General features: G+C 44.5%; 1 protein-coding gene across 1 annotated transcript in view; it reads right to left on the bottom strand.

Annotated features, from left to right (window-relative positions):
• NRN1L (neuritin 1 like) overlaps positions 1–22606 on the bottom strand; it is a 164096-nt gene that overhangs the window by 85479 nt on the left and 56011 nt on the right. The window contains exon 2 of the mRNA XM_078668860.1: positions 5273–5447. Coding sequence (XP_078524986.1) covers positions 5273–5447 — 175 coding nt within the window. The remainder of the gene's footprint in view (positions 1–5272; positions 5448–22606) is intronic.

The raw sequence follows: 22606 nt of genomic DNA on the forward strand, positions 1-22606 counted from the left end.
TTTTCAGACCTCTCTTAATGCACAACGGTTCTGCCCTGAAGCATGCACAGGTACCCCACAGCTGAGATGCCCAGAGAGCCCTCAAAGGGCACCATTATGTAGTGTTTTTATGGCCAGGAGCTCAATACCAGTGCTTCTAAATTCCACTTAAAGCGCTTTGCTGTGTTTTTCTCCGTGCGCCGATATTCCAGTCCTGTGACATGTAGGGTCGAGCACGCACCTCTGTCAATGACCAGCACCCTGCACGGAAATGCTGTTGTTGAGCTGTTCCCAGGGCTCCTGTGGTGCTCCTGCCGAGCTGCACCAGAGCCACTACGTCACTCAGGGCGCAAGCCCTAAAAAAAGAAGTGGGGGGACTAACCTAGTTAATCAGTAAGCAAGTGGCATCACAGCGCGTGACATCACGGCGCGAGACACGCGTGACCTCACAGGTAGTGGCATCACAAGAAGTGACATCAGATGTTAAGCCCTCACATACATATTTAGCAGGTGTATCATGAGTACATTGGAGCACATTTCGAGTATACTTGTAAACCCTCCTGATTTAGGCAGAAGATTCGCACTTTTGTACGCAACACATAACACAATGTTGCCTTTTGTCAGCGTAAAGCTTCCTCTAGCCATGGTGCTTTAAAAGAAAAAATAGCGATATTTAAAAGATCACAACGCCTCCTCAGGGGTAGTAAGCACTATATAAATGCTATTTATTCTGTGCAAATACTGGGAAAGACCAACACATCTGCAGTTCTTACAGTGCATGCAAATCTGATAAACAGGGACTGAAGGGAGTGAAAAGCTGCCCCTCTTAAGTATGTGTGAAGTGCTAACAAGGTGTGAGCCTTTGTTTCCCCTCTGCTGCAGTTGATTCTGGGTGTGAGGCTCCTGACTGCTGCCAGCCAGGAGCCTCGAACAAAAGGAGGCCTGATGACCCCTCAGACTCCGCCTTTGTTAAGAGCTTGTGTCATTTTATTGTGCCATTATTTTTTTTTTAACGTGATTTTACGCTGTCTCTATGCTGATTCAAAGATGTTAATGTTTATCTCATGGTGGTAAGATCCACCCTTTTATGATTTTTACAAATCAAATAAAGTATTATTATATATATGTTAAGAGCTTGTAGGAGTTAGAAATAAGAGAACCCTGTCCCTGCACGTTGTTGCTGATTGAAAGCAGATAAAAACGTGCAGGCGCTGCTGAAAGTGCCGCGGTGTTTGGAAATTACACCGAGACAAATTCAGCATCCTTTACAGTGGGGCCCAACTTCTTGGCAGGGTGGACGGCGTCCCCCCTGTGAAATAAGTGGGTGGACGCCGTCCACCTGCATGTACCCCTGATTCGTGCCCTGATGTCACTACTGGGAGGTCCAGAGAGCTCTCACGGTGCCCCTCTCTCTTGCGCTGTTGGATGTACGGCTATCCAGGTCTTGACACGCGCATAGAGCTCCCTGAGTATGTGCTTCAGTTACCACCCTCAACTGTCCCTTCACCCAACTCAAGAAGCCTCAGTAGCCCCTTTTCTTCAAATGTTCACAAGTTAATAGGGCTATCTCAGACATCTCCAGAGCTTTCAGGTCCGCAACTTCAAATCCGCGAAGGAACTCCACTTCTCAGCCTTTTGTGGTCGGTAAAATGGGTTACCAATGAGTTTAGTGATAGCACTTGTCGTAAAGTGTCTCAAGGCGCCTCCCTCTGAATATGCCGTACGCACGTTGTCGATTTCAAGTGCCTAACTCAAGCCCTTTTGGAGATCACTGATAAGCGTAATTACTGACAGTCTTCAAAGCTATCCAAGCATTGAGGGATCTGTATGTTTTATGAAAAGAGAAAAGCAAGCACTGGATCAGAGAAGAGCGCATGGCAAAGAAACTCTACACATTTCGGGTTCCATGCACCAATCCCATCGGTGTCTCCCCCAATTTGAGCCGATGGGCCCACCGGCACTCATTTTTGTGGCCTGGCACTTATTGCTCCTCACCAGATTTAACTCACAGGAAGAGAGTGAAAAGGGAGAAAGATGGAAAACCATGACAAAAGGAGAAAGCAGGAACCTGCAAGAGTGAGATAAAAAGAAGGGATTGTCTGGTGGTGGATTAAAGAGGCACAAGATGGAACCAAGACTACACCCCCCTGGTGTTCGGCACCCCCACCTTGATATACAGCGCCGGCCATGGACCTTTGGGCAAAGCTTTGGGCCCCTGCATTTATCCTTCTACAAATGAAGCACTGAGCAGGGATCTCTGTGTAACCTTCATCTCACACAAGGGAGAATTTGTGGATAGCAACATGTAGTTGTGGCATCGATTGACTGCACACTGCGCAATCAGTATTTATTTTACACATTTTATGTTACAAATGTTTACAATTTGTAGTACATTGAGCTACACATATTTGCCCACATGTACCGTTTTTGGTCAAGTGCTGAAAGTCATTTTAAAACCCTGGTCTGCAGGGTCGAAGGTAACAATGAGTACATTTATATTATGTTATTAACAAAAGCTCCTTCTCGAATGGGAAGTAGGGCACAGGGGGGCATTGGGCAATTAACATGCTACCACCCCACTACCTCTTTGTCCAACAACAGAAAAAGGTGCCTTCCAACAGTCTGAAGAATGGAATTTCTAGAAGAAAACTAAACTAAATATGTATAGTTTTACCAAATATTGATCTGAAATCGAGAAGTGGTATGTTCAACAAGGACACATGCGCAGTGTGAACAGAAACATGTAACGTTCTGAGGACATTCCCCCTTTCTGCCTGAGAACCAATAAAAAGAGGAGAGTCATATGTTTGCCCTGGTCTTGGAATTCACTTTTGCTAAAAACAAGCATTGGCAAACCCAAAAGGTCGGACATTGGCTACCAATGTTTTAGCTTTGCTAATGCTTGTTTTGTTTTGTCATGGCATTTATGAAACTGTATTGGTGGATAAGCTGTTGATAACAGATCATATCTGCACCCCTAGAAGTACTTCTTGAATGGATGCAAATGTACTACTTTTGATAATTCACAAACATTGGCAGTAGTAAGCTAGGAAAGCTGTGCCAGTCTGGGGCTTCCAGGTATACTACTGGCAATTAAACACCCAAAAGATGGTGGGGTGAATGCTTGCAAATAGTGTGACTACTGAGAATCCCTCAGGCATTCCAAACCATTGTTTTTTGCCTACTGTGCCACTCTAGGCAGAGGGCCTGATTAAGGATCTAGCAGACAGAGTAAATGCAGACAGGGCGTTAGAGGGCTTTACTGCCTTTTCTGACTGTCAAATTTAAAGAAATCTTCCAGCTCTGTAGATAAATCTATACAATGGCAGGAACCGTTGTCATGCCGGTTCCTGTCAATGTAGGAAAAGTTTAACGAATGACTCTGGCAAACATGACAGTTGGCGTCAAACTTTTGCAATGTTTAGTATTTTTCAAAAACAAAAAGAATGCAGGAGTATGTCCTTAATTTATTTTAAAAACGAATGACCCCCCACAACAGTTTTCTTCCACAATCTAGGGGTTATTTTGTTTCTTTTTTTTCTGCCCGCACCGTCAGGATATACCTTGAGGTGACAGACAATTAAAATAAAGCCTTCCGACGGTCCTCTCTAAATAGGACGGGCGGTCAAATGGCTTACTTACAAAAGCACCTACTCTATCAGAAGTTCAGAGGAAGTTTTATACAGACAAAGTAAATCGTACTCAATTGGCGTAAAAATTGCGGTCCATCGACTCAAAATTGGGTGGGTTGGCGGACAGGGTACTCCATCACCATTGAAACAGGGTACTTTTGCAGCAAACTCTAAATCAGCCCCAAAGGCCCACCTAATGCAGATCATCCCAAACCTTGGTTACCTTACCTATTCACCCTGGGGCCCACAGTTTTTTTGTTTTGTTTGGTACCCCCCTAAGCTATGCCGCGTCTATAATAAGTATATTATGCATATAATTTTAGTAAAATCAAAAGGTGTTGACTAACATCAGAGCTAATGAATAGTGGACCATTAATATTTCTCCTGAATTTGGGTTATCCATGACAGCACACATTATTTGACATTGACATTGTGAACCTCCAAATAAGTGACTGAAAAATAAACAAGTGAAAACGTTTCCTCTGGGCGCGGAAAGTGCAAGAATGATGTGTGTAAAAAATAAGTGGCATATTTAGAAGTCCCCAGCGCTGCCGGTGCTTCACTTTTCGTGAGGCACCGGCAGCATATCTTGCTGCCCCATAATTACAAGGATGCGAAAAGCCATCCTGTGTGGCTTTTCCTGTTCTTGTAATTACAGCCCCTTTACATGCAGCACTTTGCTTGAAAGAGCCGTTCCATGGGTGTTGCCATGGGTGTTCCCACGCAAAACCCATGCAACCTGACATATTCACAGATTTACGAGAAATTGTGAACATGGGAATGCGTCAGAATGCTGCGTCTCCGCAGGGGAGGTGCAACAAGCAGAGAGATTTTCATTTCTCCTAGTTTTTTCCTCTTTCTATGCATGCTGCATTCTGCAGCACACATAGAAAGCGGAAACTACCTCTTGTGATTGTTTTTGTGCAAGAAGGTATCCCTTCCTGCACAACAATATCTTCCTGCAACTCAGGCACCCTTTTACCATGGTGGAAGGTTGCCTGCCTCGGCACATGGAAGTCAATTGTGCGCCACGCAGGGGGGGGGCACAGGGATCCGTCATATCATTGTAGATATGTGCTTTGTACGCAACTCAGTGCGGCGTAGCAAAATGGCTGGCAGCATTGCTCGGAGACACTTCATTGTAAAGAAGGTTCCTAGTATTTTCTCAGCCGTAGTCTGTTCTGAGCCCTCGCCGGTGTATGACCAGACACATCTCTGCTGAAGATTTCTATTGTCAGATTTGGAAAAGGGGGACCCTATATATTAATAATACACTTGCTAGGGAAAACTAGATAATTTGAGAACGGTCTATAGCCAAGTAGAAGAGCAGGAATTGCTAGACAGTATGTAAACCACCACAATTCTATTTTGTAGTAATGACATCCAACAATATGTAGACTCACCACCCAAAAGTTATTGAATTATTTAATTTATTATAGAAAAAGCTGAAATAGTTATTTTATCTTTTTGTAACACTTTTTTGTCTTTTTTCATTTTGTATATTCATTTCTAATATGACTAGTTTTACAATTCATGAACATATAAATTTAAAAACACTTCCTGCTCTTCTACTTGGCTATAGACCGTTCTCAGAAGATTTCTATTGTCGACATCCCCTTTTAGCAGCGTCATGAGTCCAGCATTCACAGCCACCAACTCACTTGCATATGGTGTCCAGTTCCTCGGCCTCCTCCTTTATTGTCTTCTCGTCCGCGTCCTTCAGCGTCTGCACATTCTGGGCTATGCTGTCCCCCAGACTGATCAGGCACTCCGCAAAGCCCTTGTAGATGGTGTCGCACTTCCGGCTGGCAGTGACCACTGGGCTGTACGCTAGCACTGCAAGAGACAAGAGACAGGGGATTTCAGCCTATGAGGAAACAGTTTGTAGATTTCTAGGCCTGTCAGCCACACAGAGGCTACTGCTCATTTCACCTGTATAGACTTGTAAGATGGCGGCCTTCTTAGCCGTTGCAGGGTGACCATTCATAACTTTCGATTCAAAGTTTTCATTGGGGGAAGTAATATATGATTGAATCTTGATGCACATGGCTGAACAATATGGAAGGAAATGCTTGCCCTCATTAGTCAAAAAGTAAGTTAAAACTACAAGACCATTAGCTAATAAATGCATCCAATTACCGGGTTCCCCAGAGCTGAATGTTATCGAAACATACTACATAACAGCAAAGTCCAATGTAGTTCCTAAGGACGGATCAATTAAAGATTTTCAAATACTGACATACCATAAAGTCATGTGCAATAAATCTAAATCGAATTCATTTGCAGAGTTAGTGGGTACCTTGTCAAACAGACAGTTTTGGTTACGCCAATAATTCAGGCCTTGTCAAGTTTGCAATGCTTGTATTTATTTTTTCAAATATATGCAAAATACAAAACACTTGTCAAATATATTTTAAAAAAACATACAAAAAGAGTGGCCCCGCAGCCCATGCACACCTAACCCTGGCACTGAGGTCCACTACCTTTATAGGCGGCAGAACTCATGTAGTCAGGCAACATGCCTTTACTCACAGTGTGCAAAGACCAATGGATGAAGTGGGTTGGCCCATTGCCCCCAAGCCGTAAACTGCAGTGGGCACAAATGTGAATGACGCTTGAATAGACCAATGGATGAAAAGGGTTAGCCAAAAGCTACTGTATGCATGTATACATGTAACTATATGTATGTATATATGTATGGGTTTTTATTATTATGTTTTTAAAAAACATGATGACAAGAAAGCTAAAGCTGTCTCTAGGTCATGCTCAAAACTAAACTGAACTTTCCAGAGTAGAAGAATAGAATTTTTTGAACTTTGTCTGCCGAACAGATAAAAGGAAGTTTTTTTTGAGGGGGGGAGGGCATGGCGTAAGGAAGTTCCAAACAAACGAAGGTTCCAATTGACAAAGGTAAACTGAGACAAAAGTTTAACGTTACGACTTTCGGTATTCACAAAGGCCATTACGAGTAGTAAGGTTAGACTTTGTCTCAATTTAACTTAAGTTTTGGTCTTAAGTCTAACTGAGTGCAAACCTAAGTTATACTCAGACACAAGTCCAACTTTACTACTCGTAAATGCCCTTCGTGAATACCAAAAGTTGTAAAGTTAGACTTTTGTCTCAGTTTAACTTAAGTTTTGGTCTTAAGTCTAACTGAGATCAAAACATAAGATAAACTGAGACCAAAGTCCAACTTTACTACTTGTAAATGCCCTTTGTGAATACACAAAGTTGTTAGACTGTCTCAGTTTACCTTTGTGAATAGGGTCCGAAGTGTTGTGTCTAAGACACTCATCCTCAATGATTAAGAAACAGGGAGAGGGAGCGGGACGACATGCTATTTATTATCAGTGGCTATGGGAAACTCGATAATTTCCACATGCAACCAATGCACCGTACCTGTCCAACTAACCTGTCAAAGGAACTTCCTACTTTCCACTGTATCAGCCCACCTCTGACTGAAATCCCTTTGCAATTGGGGATGGGGTAGAAGCCTCTGGAATGACAGCTCCCTTTCAACTATCTCATGGATCCAAAGTTTCGAAATCCCTTGCGGCATTCACCAAACAATCGGATACTATACAGCACGCACTCCCAAAAGAATTGCATCTCCTAAGTCTGGATACTCTTATAATTGCATTTGAACCAGGAAGCCCCCTCACACAATGAGGGATGGTCCCCCGATGGATAAGGAATAATCCTGTAAGGGGTAGGGATTATTCCACAGAAATTTCAGACCTGACCATTCTCCCACTGGCATTTTTCTGGTGCACTGCAGGCTATTGGGTGCTTTCACATCTGGGTGGGTTGACATAACACAACCAACAAAGTAGCTATGGCCTCGCTCAAGTTGTGGCCAGCCATTGAGCTGTGATTTTCTGCATTGGGTGGCTGGGTTGAACATTTTTGTTAGGGCTGATTTTAATTTCCAGTCTGGCCCTGAATGTTTGAGGAATAACTTTACATAGAATGAGGGTTAAACCTGTAAGGTATGAGGGTTGATTTCTCAAGATTAGAGGGATTCTTCCAAAGGTATAGAAATTACTCCTCAAAGTCTGACAGAAATATACAGGACCAACCCTTTCTGCCCAATTACAGAACCAGGGTACAACCAATTCTCTTTCTATATGGGATTGACGCATGGATGGATGTCCTGTACCACGTCAGCAGATGATCGGGTGATTGTGTTTTGGGTTGGCTACGCAGTCGTAGATTGAAATCTATTGGGATACACTGGAATGAGTCATTAATGTGGCGGTATTACCTGATTACCTTGACATTGGATCAGCATTAGCTGTCATGAGGAATACCACATGAATCAACGAGTGGGTCAAGAGGCCAACACTAACGAAGGGATTGCTCATAACAGATTTATCTTGAACACCTAGAACCAAGGATGCATTTGACTTTGTAAAATCTGAATAAGGGACTTCCTTTTCTTTTTACTTGTATTTATATGTATGATAGCTTCACTTGTTATACACTATGCTAATGAGCACTGTGCCATCTTCTCCTATGTATAGAACAATACCATTCAAAGATATATAAATGTTCCTAATTTCTGAAGCTGAAAGACCAGTGCTTATTTGTTTTTATGTGGATTATATCTACTGAAACAACTTGTGGATTTCCTCCCGCTTGTATTAGCATTTGAACTAAGATCCACAGAAACTGTGTTCTTGCTGTTCCTCAAAGTCTGAGGACTGGTCCTGAAGGCAATGAAGGAAGACCCTACAAGATATGAAGAATGATCCCTCATGATAAGAGACAGTAACCCAAAACATGAGAGGAGTGATCCATTCATGAGGCCTGGTCCTGGAAGGAAAAACCATTAGATCCAAACTGGCCCCAGTTCTGATGACTTACAGGTTTGGAAAGACTCATAGTGCTGCAATGGGCTTCACAATACAGGCAGCAAAACTCTGGAACTGTCTCCCTGCACAGCAAAGCGGCCTGCACAACACTTGGACTTTCTGAAGCAATAAAGATCTGGTTGTTCCCAAACACCTGAGAATCAAGGCGATCAGGAGAGCTCTAGATACAAGGGCTACGAATCACTGCACATCATTCTGCACCCTAGACAAGCAAAGAACAGCATCAAGTCCATAATGACATGGGAAATAGCCTTTACAATGAAGTTTTTACCCCGTTGTACCTTTACCGCACATTTTTATCACGCATGGTTTGAGAAAGCATATGCTTTTACAACGTATGCCTTACCGTGCATTTAAGGTAACTTCAGGTTGTAGGGGGTCTTCCCCCACAAATACATTGTATATGTATATATATATATATATATATATATATATATATATATATATATATATATATATATATATATATATATATATATATATATAATATTTTATATATATATAAACATATATATATATATATAAACAATGCGTGGTAAAGGCATACGTTGTAAAAGCGTATGTGTTTTAAAAAAATGGAGGGTGAAAAATGTGTGGTAAAAGCATGCAGAATATTTCCCTGCTTTGTTCCGTGATACAACCAATTACCAATGATTGAAGGCACGCAGTCCCTCATGACTGTCACTCAACCCTCCCCCTATAGGGCAGGCCATGCAGACACACTCTGCAAACTATGCATACCTGCTTTGAGTCATGCCTCTCTCCCAAGAGAGTACTTCAGGGTCACACCAGAGCTGTAAAGTGTTTACAAAGGTATCAGTGCTGATCATTACAGTGAAGCTTATAAGGTATGATTCGGAAAGGTATGAGGGTGATCTTACAAAGTGGAAGAAGAGGGAAGGGAAAGAATGCCACATTTTACGCCACAGAATGCGTGCCCTGAGAAAATCCCCCTGCCCAGTCTGTATTGTTGAATGAAACCCCGAAGAACTTTATCTGTTTTACTTGATGTGCTGATGAAATCAAGCAGTAAAGTAAAGGTCTGAACGAGCAACTCCTGTTCCAGGCTAATGAGAATAAACCCTCAGAGTAGAATCTGCAAAACGCTAATTTCTCCAGTTCCTGCCTCGGCAAGCACACACGTCTTCACAGCATTTATCACACTTATCAACTCTAACAGGTGTCGCCTCTTCTGAGCTGTATGGATGTGTCCGATAGGGGCATTAACAGGTCTAGACTGGCCGTAGCGCTGTGTTGCGGCACTGCTGCAAAATCAGTCCCTTGTAACAAAAGCGCAGCAGGGTTCCTGCCATCCACCCTGCTCCCCCTTCCTCCCTGGAGGCCGGTCGGACTTAATTGCCAGGGCTGGTTTGTGATCCCGGTCCGCCCCTGGGCATTAACCCAGGCAGGCACAGAGGGAGGAAGGGCAGGGGTCAGTCCCGGACTGGCTGTTGCGAGCACCGGGCAATCCCCCGGTGCGCCGCAAGGGTGGGGGGCGGTTGTGGCCCCCTGGGGGCCGTTTTTGTTACAGGGCCGTTTTTGCAGTATAGCTGCAAAATTGACCCTGTAACAAAATCGGCCGAAAACCGGCCCTGGCAAAGAGCTCGGCCGCACCCCCCAACCCCCCTCTCCCTGGGGGTGGGCGGGGCGAGCACTTTGCCAGGGCCGGTTTTGGTTCCCAGTCCGGCCCTGGCAGGGGTCTCTAACTCTTCGGTCAGATGGTGAGCTGTCTGCACACTCAGCAACCAGAAGCCAAAAGTAGTGGCAGAGGAAGCCAACATACTTCGTGAGAGACTGGAGCTTGAATGCTGTCTCCTAGTGGCGGCCGAGTTAGGGTCGACATGGAGCATGTGCTGCTTCCACCACCATGCAGGAAGGAGGATGCGCACCGCAGCATAATACAACATCAGCACTTAATAATGTAAAGGATTCCGGCCCAGATTTAATAAAGTTTTTAAAAGTAACACAAACTGGATGCAAAGTGTATGCTGGGATTTACTATCCAACGTAAACCAGAATTTGTGTTAGATAGTGTCCCAAAGTAACACTGAGTCGAGTATGCACTGCTTTGCATTACTTTGCATCAAGGGGGCGTTTCATGTGTGTTCTCATGCAACCAACCATGGGTCTCATACCTGCTAACTTGAAGAACAATCTTACAGTGTGAGAAGGGGGAGGGGCCTTGAAGGAGGCGGGTGTTGTGCCAAAAAGTATCTACTAGGCACTTTTGAACCCAACCCCCAAGACGCTTCCCCACCCCCAAAAAAAACTTGCTGAGGCTGGTGTCGATGTCCTGGGTTGTTTTCACACCCCTTAATGTATGTCGGCAGTTCAAAGCCTCAGAAAACGAGCTGGAAAATCATAATTTACAGTAGTTTTCAGCTCGTTTCCTCACTGGAAGACCGAGTGATGGGAGCTGATATAGTGTGTCACACGGTGGCACTATGTGAGTTGGCAAATATGGGGGTTTGACACAAATCCCTAGCTATAAATATTTGTAGACAACGAAATTGTTCTAAAATCTTATGCCACCTGAAGTCGATGTAATGAGGATAAATGTTTTCATTTCTTCTTTTTTTTGCTAATTTGCATGCATGCTGCATTGTACAGTAGAATTGTTTAAGGATAGTTTGGGTACTGGTGAGGATCCCTTCCAATACATAAACACTGCGGTTTGTGAATCTTTCGTGCATCTAGGCTAAGTGCCGGGGCCCAAGTATTGCTCACAAGCCCACAGTTTGCACTATTGAATGTGAGAGGTCCTGAATACCAAGGATGCATAGACTTGATTCCACCTCAGACCTCTTTTATCCACCACCAGACACTCCCTGACCCTTTATCTCACTCTTTCAGTATCTATTTGATCCTTTCCTAATATGTTTGTTACTGTTTTTCCAGCTTACCGGTCCTCCTTCTTTCCTTCTTTTGTGTTTTTCTCTCCCTTGTACTGGGTCACAATCTGATGACGAAAAAAAGGTGCCGGTACCCAAATATGAGTGCTGGTGTGTCCCTTCTGCAACCACAGGCACACACTAAGCACAGCACAGTGTAGGGCATGGGGCTGTAGCTCCTTGTCTCAGAATAATGTGATAAATCCCAATATCCTGGAGGTTGGGAGCAGCGGGACCTTGGCAGGTGTCCCGTTGGACAGACGTCCAGGGTTGAGCTCATCGATGCAGGAATTTTCTCTTATGTTGTCTTGATATAATGAAATATCTGAGTGCGTTGTGTGAATATTTTCTGCCAGTGATTTTGCATCTCAAAAAAGGATTTCACCTAGTGCAAATAAACCCCTTTTTCACAGAATGCTCCTTTGACTGAAAATCTTTTTTAAAGTATTGCAGAATTTATTTCAGCATCCTTATTTGGAATGCCAGTCACGCCTTCTGATGTGGTGTTTGAAGAACTGTTAGATTATTGTTGCAGAAAGTCGACGAAAATTTGCCGTCACTTCAGGAAAGAAGATTTTTGAGGATACACCACCTACAGATGGTGGCCCTTCCGGACCTTCTTTTTAAGAATGGCAGCTGTAGTTAGAAGCTGAGTTTGTAAATCTGCTTTCTTCTAGTTGTGCAGCTTTCCCTGTGACCTCTGTGCTCAATGTCCTTTTAGGGACCTCTCTTTCATCATATTGCCAGAGTATGGACATCTAGCAGAATATTACTACCACTATTACCATATTTAAAGTGTATTTAATAATTATGTGTATTTATTTATTTAACTATTTATAAAGCACATCTATCCCCCATGGTGACCTTGGTATTAGGACAGTGGAAGACAGGGAACATGAAGAAGACAGTGAGACAGAGCCAGAGAAGCCTCTTAACAGAAAAGATAGGCTTTCTAAGTTTACAACCACCTTGGCAAACCTGGTGGTGAAAAACACCTTTCGCGACTCAGCTGATCTGTCCGGGCAAGCACTTCACAGCACCACTTTAGGCGCACATTGAGACATCCATCTTAGTCCCAGGTTTCCGGCTTTAACATGGTACTTAATCTGTAGTATTGTTGGTTGCAGACAACTTAAGAATGGACGACTATGAGAACAGGGTAGGGGCGATGATCCTGTTAGGCTTGTCTGCAACTTTTGAGAAGTTAGAACAAGTAAAATACTTGTGCAGTCGCGCACTGTTCACTCGGTGAAAAACAGTTTGTTTACGTGAAGGCGGTGGTCACATAAGCGGAGTATTTCTCATCTGTTTAAGGTCTTCGACGGACGCACACCACATCAGAGTGAAAGCTCCGTGCATATTTACACAGTTGTACAGCTGCTCTCATTGCGGCGATTTTAATTTTATAGCGACATATCACCACATACAGATTGACCCCTGAAGAAGGTACTAGAATGGTACCGAAATGCATTGGGCATGAATTACTATTGTGATAAATATGTTGAACTTTACAACTGTTAAAAAAACCATATATAATGCACTATGATTATAATGTGATGAAATGTTTTGTGATTGATTAACATTTACAGTTTAAATGCATTTATCTTTGAATTTCATGATATATAGATAATGACATGAACTAAAGACTATAAATTGCAAATTTGTGGTAGATTTTTTGAATTATTAGTTTAGGTGTTTGACTGCACAAGTATTTTACTTGTTCTAACTTCCATTTAGTATCTAAGGACTGACAACCCTTCAACAGCCGCAGCACCAACATGTAAATAGATCACAATTGGTATCAGAAATAAAATAGGAGTGCTCCCCAATAACCCAATACCTTCTTGTCTGCATATTTTGACATCATTAGCTCTCGACTCTGATGGTTAGGGGAAAACTGACTCTATTTACGCCAGAACTGTGTCAATCCTAGAAGCCAGAGGGTTCTTGACCTGCCTTTTTTTTAATGTCTATTGCTACAGGGTAAATTGGGGCATCCTTCAGGGCTGACCATATGAGAGCCATTTTTCTTAACTATAATCTGTAATCCCCTCTAAGACATCTCATCAAATAGGGGTGGAACATGTTATGGACGCCAACAGTCAAAACACTTGTAGCTTCACAAAAGATTCTGCAACCTTGTCCTCTTGCAGAGAAGTTCGGTTCTTGGAATGACCACTTGCTACTTCAAACTTAATCACACAAAGGGATGTACGTCGTTACAACGCATGCTTTTACAACGCATGCCTTTACAACGCAAGTTTTACAACGCAAGTCGTTACAACGACTTGCGTTGGGGGGCGCTGGATAGTGAATAGTTTAATTTACTATTCCAACTCCAGTCCCCGTGGATAGTAGGGAAGGTGTTGGATAGTAAATTAAAACTATTCCCTATCCTAGAGCGCCCCCCAGCGCAAGTCGTTGTAAAAGTTGCATTGTAATGGTTGCGTCGTCGTAAAGTTACTTCGTTGTAAAAGTTGCGTTGTAAACGCTGTTCCCCACACAAAGTCAGAGAACCTGAGGCGCAAATCTTGATACTCACATGGGAGCAGGACTTTAGTGCTGCCTCTGCCACCTGAAATGCCTAGGGAGATTCTAGCATTGCCTCCCCTTCCACTAGGTTAGTGCTGCTAATATCTTTATATTGCCAATATTGGATTGCAGAAACTGCACTTAGCTGCATCTTTTGTAAGCTCCACTGCCTGACTGCAGGGGAGACAGAATACTGCTGTTGTCTGGGCTTAACAATGTGATCATGTTCGCTGCCGTGCTCCACTGGCGGATGGATCACAAAAAACTCAATTGAAGAGATTGTGCATCATGCATTAGACTGACAGGATCAAGAGAAGCTATCTTAAAGTCCAAGCAACAAAACAAATTCATTTTCTTCCCGAACAGCTTCGTATGAAAACAGTCATTTGACATTTGGGGAGGCCTTATTATAGTCTCGGCTCTTTCCAGAGTCGATTTCCTTAGCAGCATGTTTCCCAAACCCTTCCCCCCCAAACACTATTATTGCACACTGCTATGGAACATCCGGCTGTTCATGCACGCATTAATATTATAACGCATATCTGCCTTGGTAGGAGCTCTTGAGCTTGTGAGTGCACGGGCAGGGACATCTTAAGGACTTTGGGGTCCCTGGGTCAAAAATGTTTGTGGGGCCCCTGGTCTGAAAAGTTTTAAATTTAAGATCCAACGTCAGCTCTTTTATGCCCTCTTTGGCTGGGTCACTCACACTGCACCTGCAGACCGGTCCAAATTATAAAGGTGTGTTTTTAATATTGTAACACTGAAGCAGCTCCCCGATATTACTGCAAATAATCTATGTGACACCCTCCCATTTCTCATATGTGAGATCCTGTTTTGATCTAAAAGAAACTTTTTTTATAGATGTTCAATGAAGCAAACACATTTCTCTGCAAAATGTCTGTAATGATCTCTCATAATCACTCACATTAAAAATAAAGTAAAAGAAAACGGTATTAAAAGCAATCTGTTTAAGAACATCAGGACAAGACTCTCTGCAGACTGGAGCTGGCTCTATCAGGGGGCCTGTCTGAAAGGCTGGGGCCCTGGGACCAGGGCCGGACTGGGAACTACAACCGGCCCTGGCAAAGTGCTCGGCCGGCCACCCCTTCCCACTCAGGGGGTTGGAGGTGCCGCCGAGCTCTTTGCCTGGCCGGTTTTGCTATGCTGCAAACACAGCCCTGTTACAAAAACGGTCCCCAGGGGCCCAAAACCGGCCCCCAACCTTGCGGCACACCGGGGGATTGCCCGGTGCCCGCTGCAGCCAGTCCGGGCCTGCCTGGGACAGAGCCACTTTGAGCATGCCGTAAAACGTCTCCGTGCACGGACAAGCTTTAGTGCTGCTGGCACCCAGTGCGACAATGTTTGTTTGAGTCCCCAATGACCACCTTCGCCACAGATTCCGTCACTACCACCCTTTAACAGTGCCTCTCAAGTCTCCATAACCGCTCTCTCTCAGATGCATTTAATTAGTTTTATAGCGCCACCGCCACTCATACCAGTGTAGGGTGTCAAAGCACTTTCCATCACACACAATAAAGCATACGTGTGTGAATCAGTGTATAGGAATTATTACATAAGACAGAGGACTACATGGTGTAGGACTCGCATGTCATCCATACTGGTAGACAGTATAGTTTAATAGTGCTTGGTCTGGAAAAGCACAAACTCAGAATTTAAAATGTAACACCATGGTTGGGGGGTTCTCTTTATTAAGAATACCCAAATGAACCTTTTTTTGCAACATTAGGATAATGAAAGGCTGGAGGAAAAAAACACACAACGCTCTAATCTATACCTTGCAGTTTGCATGCAGCTCTTTGATGACAGTTATTAGTTCACTGTTATATATTAGGATTTTAATTTATATACTGCAAGTAACAAAAGGATTTCTCTGACAAAAGCAGTAAGCCACTGGCCTATTTACATGAAATGCACTTTGTGGTCTGCATGGTACAAGTTCTTTGTAGCAGGCATGTTAACCCTCTGGCAACTTTATGATGAGTTAAAACTTCAACTAGACAAAACTTCAATCTCTCTCCAGGAAGAACATTAATCACCAGAGATATCTTGATATTGTTATTGCTGCCTGAAAATTGCTAGAGGCCAGGAACCCGGCAGCAGGTGCTTCTAAAACCATATTGTACTTGCAAACACGTCTCCCCCACGAATTCAGCGCCGGGTGCAGTGGCACCAGTTGCACCGCCCTAGAGCCAGCCCTGACGCACCTTCCACAGACTTCACCCGGTACCGGAGCGCACGCTGCCAGCATGTTTCCTCAGGGAAAAGGAAGTAAGAGATTGACATGCGCTTTGGGACCCTGTGTGACGGGAGCATCCATGCAGTCTCGGAGCAGTGACGTAACATAAGCCCCCGCAGCCCCTGTGGTGCGGGGTGAGGGCCAGGCCTGGACTGGCCGTTGCTGGCACCGGGCAATCCCCCGGTGCGCTGCAAGGGTGGGGGCCGGTTTTGGGCCCAGGGGGGCGTTTTTGTTACAGGGCCGTTTTTGCAGCATAGCTGCAAAAGCGGCCCTGTAACAGAATCGGCCGAAAACCGGCCCAACAAAGAGCTCGGTCGCACCCCCAGGGGGCCGGCCGAGCACTTTGCCAGGGCCGGTTTTGGTTCTCAGTCCGGTCCTGGTGGGGGCTGTGCTCCATGGGGCCCCTCAGCATAAGTGGTAGGTGGAGGGCTGGGGAGTGGGACCCCCTCCGTATCCTCTGCACAGGGTTGCCCCCTCAAGTGTCCTTGTGTAACGCAACTGGTGCTCATATAAACCGCTCTGATACCTGATACCTTCGGGTCAAATTTGCGCTATATTAAACTACGGGAAAAAAATGTTTTGTTACGCCACTGTCTCGCAGTGGTGAGATAAAAGGAACGTTTGGGACTGAGACCAGGAACTAAGCGCACAAACTCTAAACAGAAGGGGTAGCACTGCTCCTGTGCATGGCTCCATGCTGTGCCAGCTGAGCAATTAAAACATTGAGCTGGGTTCTATGCCACACTGGAAGCCAGAGTAGGGCTAGCAGTTGTACGTTCATTTTAGCACAGTTTATTGATCGACTTTACAGTGAGTAGTGTATGCATGTTGCTATTGAAGTAGCCCGGGTGGGACGGGGCTATTTTAGCTAGTGGCTGGGCCACTTAAGCAAGGTATAGGTGATGGAATGTGCTTTCAGTAACATCCTGGTAAGGATTGTTGAGGGGCAGTATTGTGGAAAGTCAGCTGAATACTAAGGTTGTCATCGCCACCTAAGTGTGAGAATCATATTTATAATGCAAAATTCCTTTTGTGGGTCCATGCCTCGGCATGGAATACATGTTTGACAGCTTGCACCGTGTTTAATTTATATACAACACTTTTCTCAGAAGGGTTTCATAATCCTAATAAATACAAATATATGTGCTGTTAGCAAAAACCAGAAGAGAAACAAACAGTGGGTTTGCTAAATAAAATAAAATGATTTTTATGAGGAACAACACTGTGGCGCAGATTTACGAAGAAGTCACACAACGCAGCACAGCAATGAAAGTTGCTATGCTGCGTTGCGTAACAGAAGGAAAGCGCCATATCTAGAGATATGGCACTCTCCTCCCCTCTCTCCAGTGCCGGTGCACAATCATGCTGCTGAACACCACAGTGCATGTGTGTTAGCATGACTTTAGCATAGGTTTTGTACTAGACAGGTACCCTTCCAGGACAAAATACTATACCTCCACAAACTAAAATTGTTCCCACTTTGTGTGTATGCTGTACAGTGCAGTACGCATGCAAAGTCAGAAAGAAAGAAGAACAAAGTATTTCTCCTTTTAATGCCTGCTTCTAAGTGGCGTTATTTTTGCCCGAAAACTCTATCTACTATTGTTAGTAGACAGAGTTTTGCGTATAAAAGCATGGGTGTTAGCCAATGCTTAATTTGAGCTGGTGGTTTCGGTGCTCTGCGCCGGCACTTAATTGGCTTCCAGAGATCGGCAAAGGCACTTAATTGTCAACACTGCACTTATGAGAGTCTGCCACATGGTGGCACTGCTCGTCGAATTTAGAGCTTAGCATGACAAAGGGTGTTTATGAATATAATACACATTAAAAATGACTAATTCCTGCCTCCCCAGCCATTCCGTTAGCTTTGGGGACCTGGAATAATCAGAACTGTCGCACTTGCAGGCGAGAGAGATGGTTAGTAGTTGTTTTTGCAGTGATGACATGGGCAATGGGTGGTGCAAGCGGCAGTGGCCTCCTGGTCAGTGACCTGGCCCTTAATATTTTACAAATTAAGCACTAGTGGTAGCACAGGAACACCCAGGTACTACCCATGTAACGTTCTTCTGATGAAGCACCTGGTGCGTGTTCAGCCGCTGCCGGCAGACTGCTGAGGGTCACAAGGCTGTGTTCTCGCTTGATCTTGAAAAGACCTTTGATCCAGCTGGGTGGGAGTATGTGTGTGGGCTACTCAGGGAAATTAACTTTGGGCCAAGGGTGATCTCGTAGATTAGATTGCTGAGGCTGGAGTTAAGATGGGGGATTGTGTTGGACAAATGAAGTTGGAGTGGGGCATGTAACAGGGGTGGCCATTGCCTTCTCTGGTGATTGCCCTGGCCATTGAACCGCTGACAAACAGGCTACGTGGTGATAGGGGTATCCAGATTGGTCGTGCAACACTTGGTCTCACTGTATGCTGATGATACCCTGACCTACATGAGAGATAGACAAATTAATTCCCCTTCATGTTACGCTTATAGGAAGAATTTAGACAAGTCTCCGGACTGGCCACGAAGTGGAGCAAATCAAGACTGTTCTCCATGGTCACCCCTGCAATAGAACCGTTGGAGAGACTTCCAGATATGTGGGTGACGTGGCAGCCTCCATCTTTTAAATACTGGGTATTTATGTATCCCACACTCAGACTGAGGAAATTACTTTAAATATTGAGGGTGTTATCTTTGGAATAGAAGGCTCACTTTCATTGTGACGGAAGATGCCCTTGTCACCCACTGGTAGAGTGGGTGGGTGTCAGTAAAATGATTATAATGCCTCAATGTTTATATGGATTTTAAGGCTCAATGTGCCTTCTGTCTAGATCCATCTTTTGGTGGATTGACACTATACTTACTGTAATACTTTAGGATGGTGCATGCCCTAGAGTTCAACTGAGTATACTGAATCATCCATATGAAGAAGGGGGCCTGTTGCTCCAGGACTTTGAGTATTAATATGGCTTCCCAGATGCAGCAAATTCCACTATGGCTAACGGATACCCATAAAAGGGAGAAGTTGCTTTTGATGGGATACTATCCCTTGAGAGAACAGAGTGTGGCAGACTTGGCTGTGAGATTTGCAGCCAGATGTAGGTAATCTCAATTTACCTATTCTTAAATACTGAATCATACCGATTCGGTATTTAAGAATAGGTAAATGGGATGTAGCTAATAATTCGGTAATAATTACCGAATCGTTATGATTCAGTAATTACCAAATCAGTATTTACCGATTCGGTAATTGCCATTCATTCCTATGGGCCTGGAGGCCCATAGGAATGAATGTAAATTACCGAATCGGTAAATACCGATTCGGTAAAAGGGGGAATACATTGAAGGGTGGCAGGGTGTCACTTTGACACCCTGTTGCACCCCTCAATTGTGTATGGGTGCATATGTTGCAGACATACATGCCCTAAGGGCATGTATGTCTGCAAAATGGCACTGAAGCAATTTGAATAAAATTGCTTTTTGATTTTTTTTCGTTATTTACCACCAACTTGTAGTTGGTGGTAAATAACAAATCCCAAAAAGGGGAATGCACTCATTTGAGTGCTCCCTACATTGCAAATTCGGTAATTTAACGATTCGGTATTTTAAGGAATCAGTAATTTACCGATTCCTTAAAATACCGAATCGGTAAATTACCGAATTTGCAATTTAGGGCCCCCTACATCCCAAATGCCCAATACCGGTCGGTAACGACCGAAATTCGGTAATTTCGGCCGTTACCGACCGGTATTGGGCCACCTACATCTGGCCCTTGATGTCTCAGATCTGAGGCCGCTTCTCTAAGCATGTGATGGGAGATACTCCCTTTGTGTCCAACATGGAGGTATGGACCCACCTCTGCTTTCGTGATCTTAAACCAATGGCCCAAATGAATGGTTGGATCAAGGGAAAATGCCTGGAGATGGCGAATCTGTACCAAGGGGAGGAGTTTCTCACATTTGAAGAGGTCAGACTTAATTCTTCAAACGGACTGGGACAATTTTTTACTTTTGCTAAGTTGGCTGCTGTGGTGCACAGGTGCTGGAGAGGCTCTCTGGGTCAACCTTCAAAATCACACACTCTTAATGCCATTGTGGGGCTCCAGGATTGAGGCAGATTTGTCTCCTTTATTAATAGGCCAATGCTAGAGGACAGGACACATTTCCCTTTGCCAGTATGTGCTAAATGGGAACACAACATTGGGGACTCACTCACTGACTCAGAGTGAAACTGGGTGTTGGGGTTGTCCAGTAACACTAGGTTCCACTTGGTGCAATATAACCTTCTCCACAAAGCTATTTAACCCCATAACCCCATGCATGCTCAGTAAAATGTACCAGACGCAAACCTGGGGTGGCCCAGAGGTAGACAGGCGCAGACCTCCATCATATGTTGTTGTTGTATAGCTTTATGTTGTATAGCTTTATTTCGAAATATTTATCATTTCTTAAAAGCATTACAGTACAAAAACAAATTAAAATATACAACAATTGTGCAGTTCAACCCTCTAAGACACATTATACAATAAACAGCAATATACAATCATTAAAAGAATAAAAGGGATGGGAAACACAGCATCAAATGGCTAAAACCAGTTGAATCAGGGTGGATGACCTTACTGGAGGAGCGATTTCCTCACAGATCTTATCCTCCATGCCCAGCCCAGGAATTTTGCCAGGCAACATGCAAACAGAGGGCGAGCATCCGATCTTAGAATCTGTAGGGCCTCCAAATGTGATCGGGTGCCCAGCCTCATGCAAAGAGATTTCAGCCATCTACGGCGAGGTGCAACATATGCTGGACACTCAAACATTAGATGGGCAGTGGACTCAACCCTATTAACACAAAAAGGACAGGACGAAATAGTTTGCCAAGGTGGTTTCCAGCTCGCTGTCCGCTTTCCTAGAGGCAGAACTCCAACCCTGAATTTAAAATACAATGCCCTATCCATCGGGTTGGAGATCAAGTCCAGGTAAGGTTCTCTCAGGGGGAGATCTTTAATAAGCAAAAACTCAACAGCAGATCTACATAGATTATAGTGACTCGCTCTCTCATTTGCCACCCAAGACCAGAATATTTTCTTTAACAGCTGTTTGGGTGGGGATGTTCTGTTGGCCCAAGCGTCTCCCAAGCCCAGTTCGCAAAGGAGGCGTTTTACTTCCGTAAGCCAACCGACCTTGTGCCAGCCCGGGGTTGAGAGGAGTTCACGCAGGGCGTCTGCGTAGCTTGAGAGTTCTGGTACATTCCATATTCGAGCCCACAGTAAGAGAGGGCGTAGCTTAGCTTGCTCGGATATGGGGCGTGTACCTGTATCAAATAGGAGAGGGAGAGTGGGAGTGCTGTGAGGTAGCCTCATTAGATCTTTATGAAATTTGTTCTCAAGGTGGATCAGGGTATCAAATTTCTGTGTACCCCAGAGCTCTGCCCCATACAACGCCGCGCTCACCGCCTTTGCCCTATATATATCTAATATCACCCCACTGGGTTTAAGGGGTGAGGCACGATGTTCTTTTAATAATGCGCCTGTGACCCTCCTATGAGTCAGAATGATTTTTTGATGGTGAGCCTTCCAACTCATAGAGTCGCAGAGTCGGATGCCTAGATAATCGAATTCCCTTACCCTTTCGAGTGGGACTGAGTCAAGGGTTGGGGGGTGTACTGCCTTCCTAGGGGGATTCAAGACCAGGAACTTGGTTTTGCTTATGTTAATAACCAAACCCCTGGAGTCTCAAAAATCCTGGACCCTTGAAAGCAACGTTTGGAGGCCTAGCGGGGTTTTCGAAATCAGCAGGGTATCATCTGCAAACAGGAGAGTTGGTATCTTCCTGCCCGCCAGGGAGGGTGCGTCTGCTGGTAATTTAAGGAGGTACTCCACCACTCCGTTTAGGTAGAGTGAGAACAGAGTGGGGGCTAGCACACACCCCTGGCGGACACCCCTGTCTACAGAGATGTTTTTTGGCCCTGTGCGCCCCATCTGATTTGAGCAAAGTTGCTTTCGTGGAACTTGATGAGCAAAGCCAGCAAGTACGGGGGGATGCCCAAACCCTCAAGAACAACCCACAATTGGTTACGTGGGACTAGGTCAAAGGCAGTCCGCAGGTCTATAAATGCGAGATATAGACTGCCTTTGCCCAGTATGACCACTTTCCAATAAAGCATTAAAAATCGGAATGTCTGCTCAATAGTGCCAGTTCCTGATCTAAAACCGGCCTGAAAGTCAGACAAAACCTGCTTTTCTTCGGCCCACTGCAAAATCCTCCCTAAAACTACTTTCCCTGCTACCTTCTGGGTAGAATCAAGCAGGCTTATGGGACGGTAGTTGGCAGGGTCGTCCCTACAGCCTTTTTTAAAAATCGGGACGACTTCCGCACCCCTCCACGAGTCCGGTAGGCATCCACCAGACATGGCCTCATTCAGAAGTAGGGCGATAAGTGAGCTCCACACCTCCGTGTTG

The sequence above is a fragment of the Lissotriton helveticus genome, chromosome 12, assembly GCF_964261635.1.
Source record: "Lissotriton helveticus chromosome 12, aLisHel1.1, whole genome shotgun sequence".
NCBI lineage: Eukaryota > Metazoa > Chordata > Amphibia > Caudata > Salamandridae > Lissotriton > Lissotriton helveticus.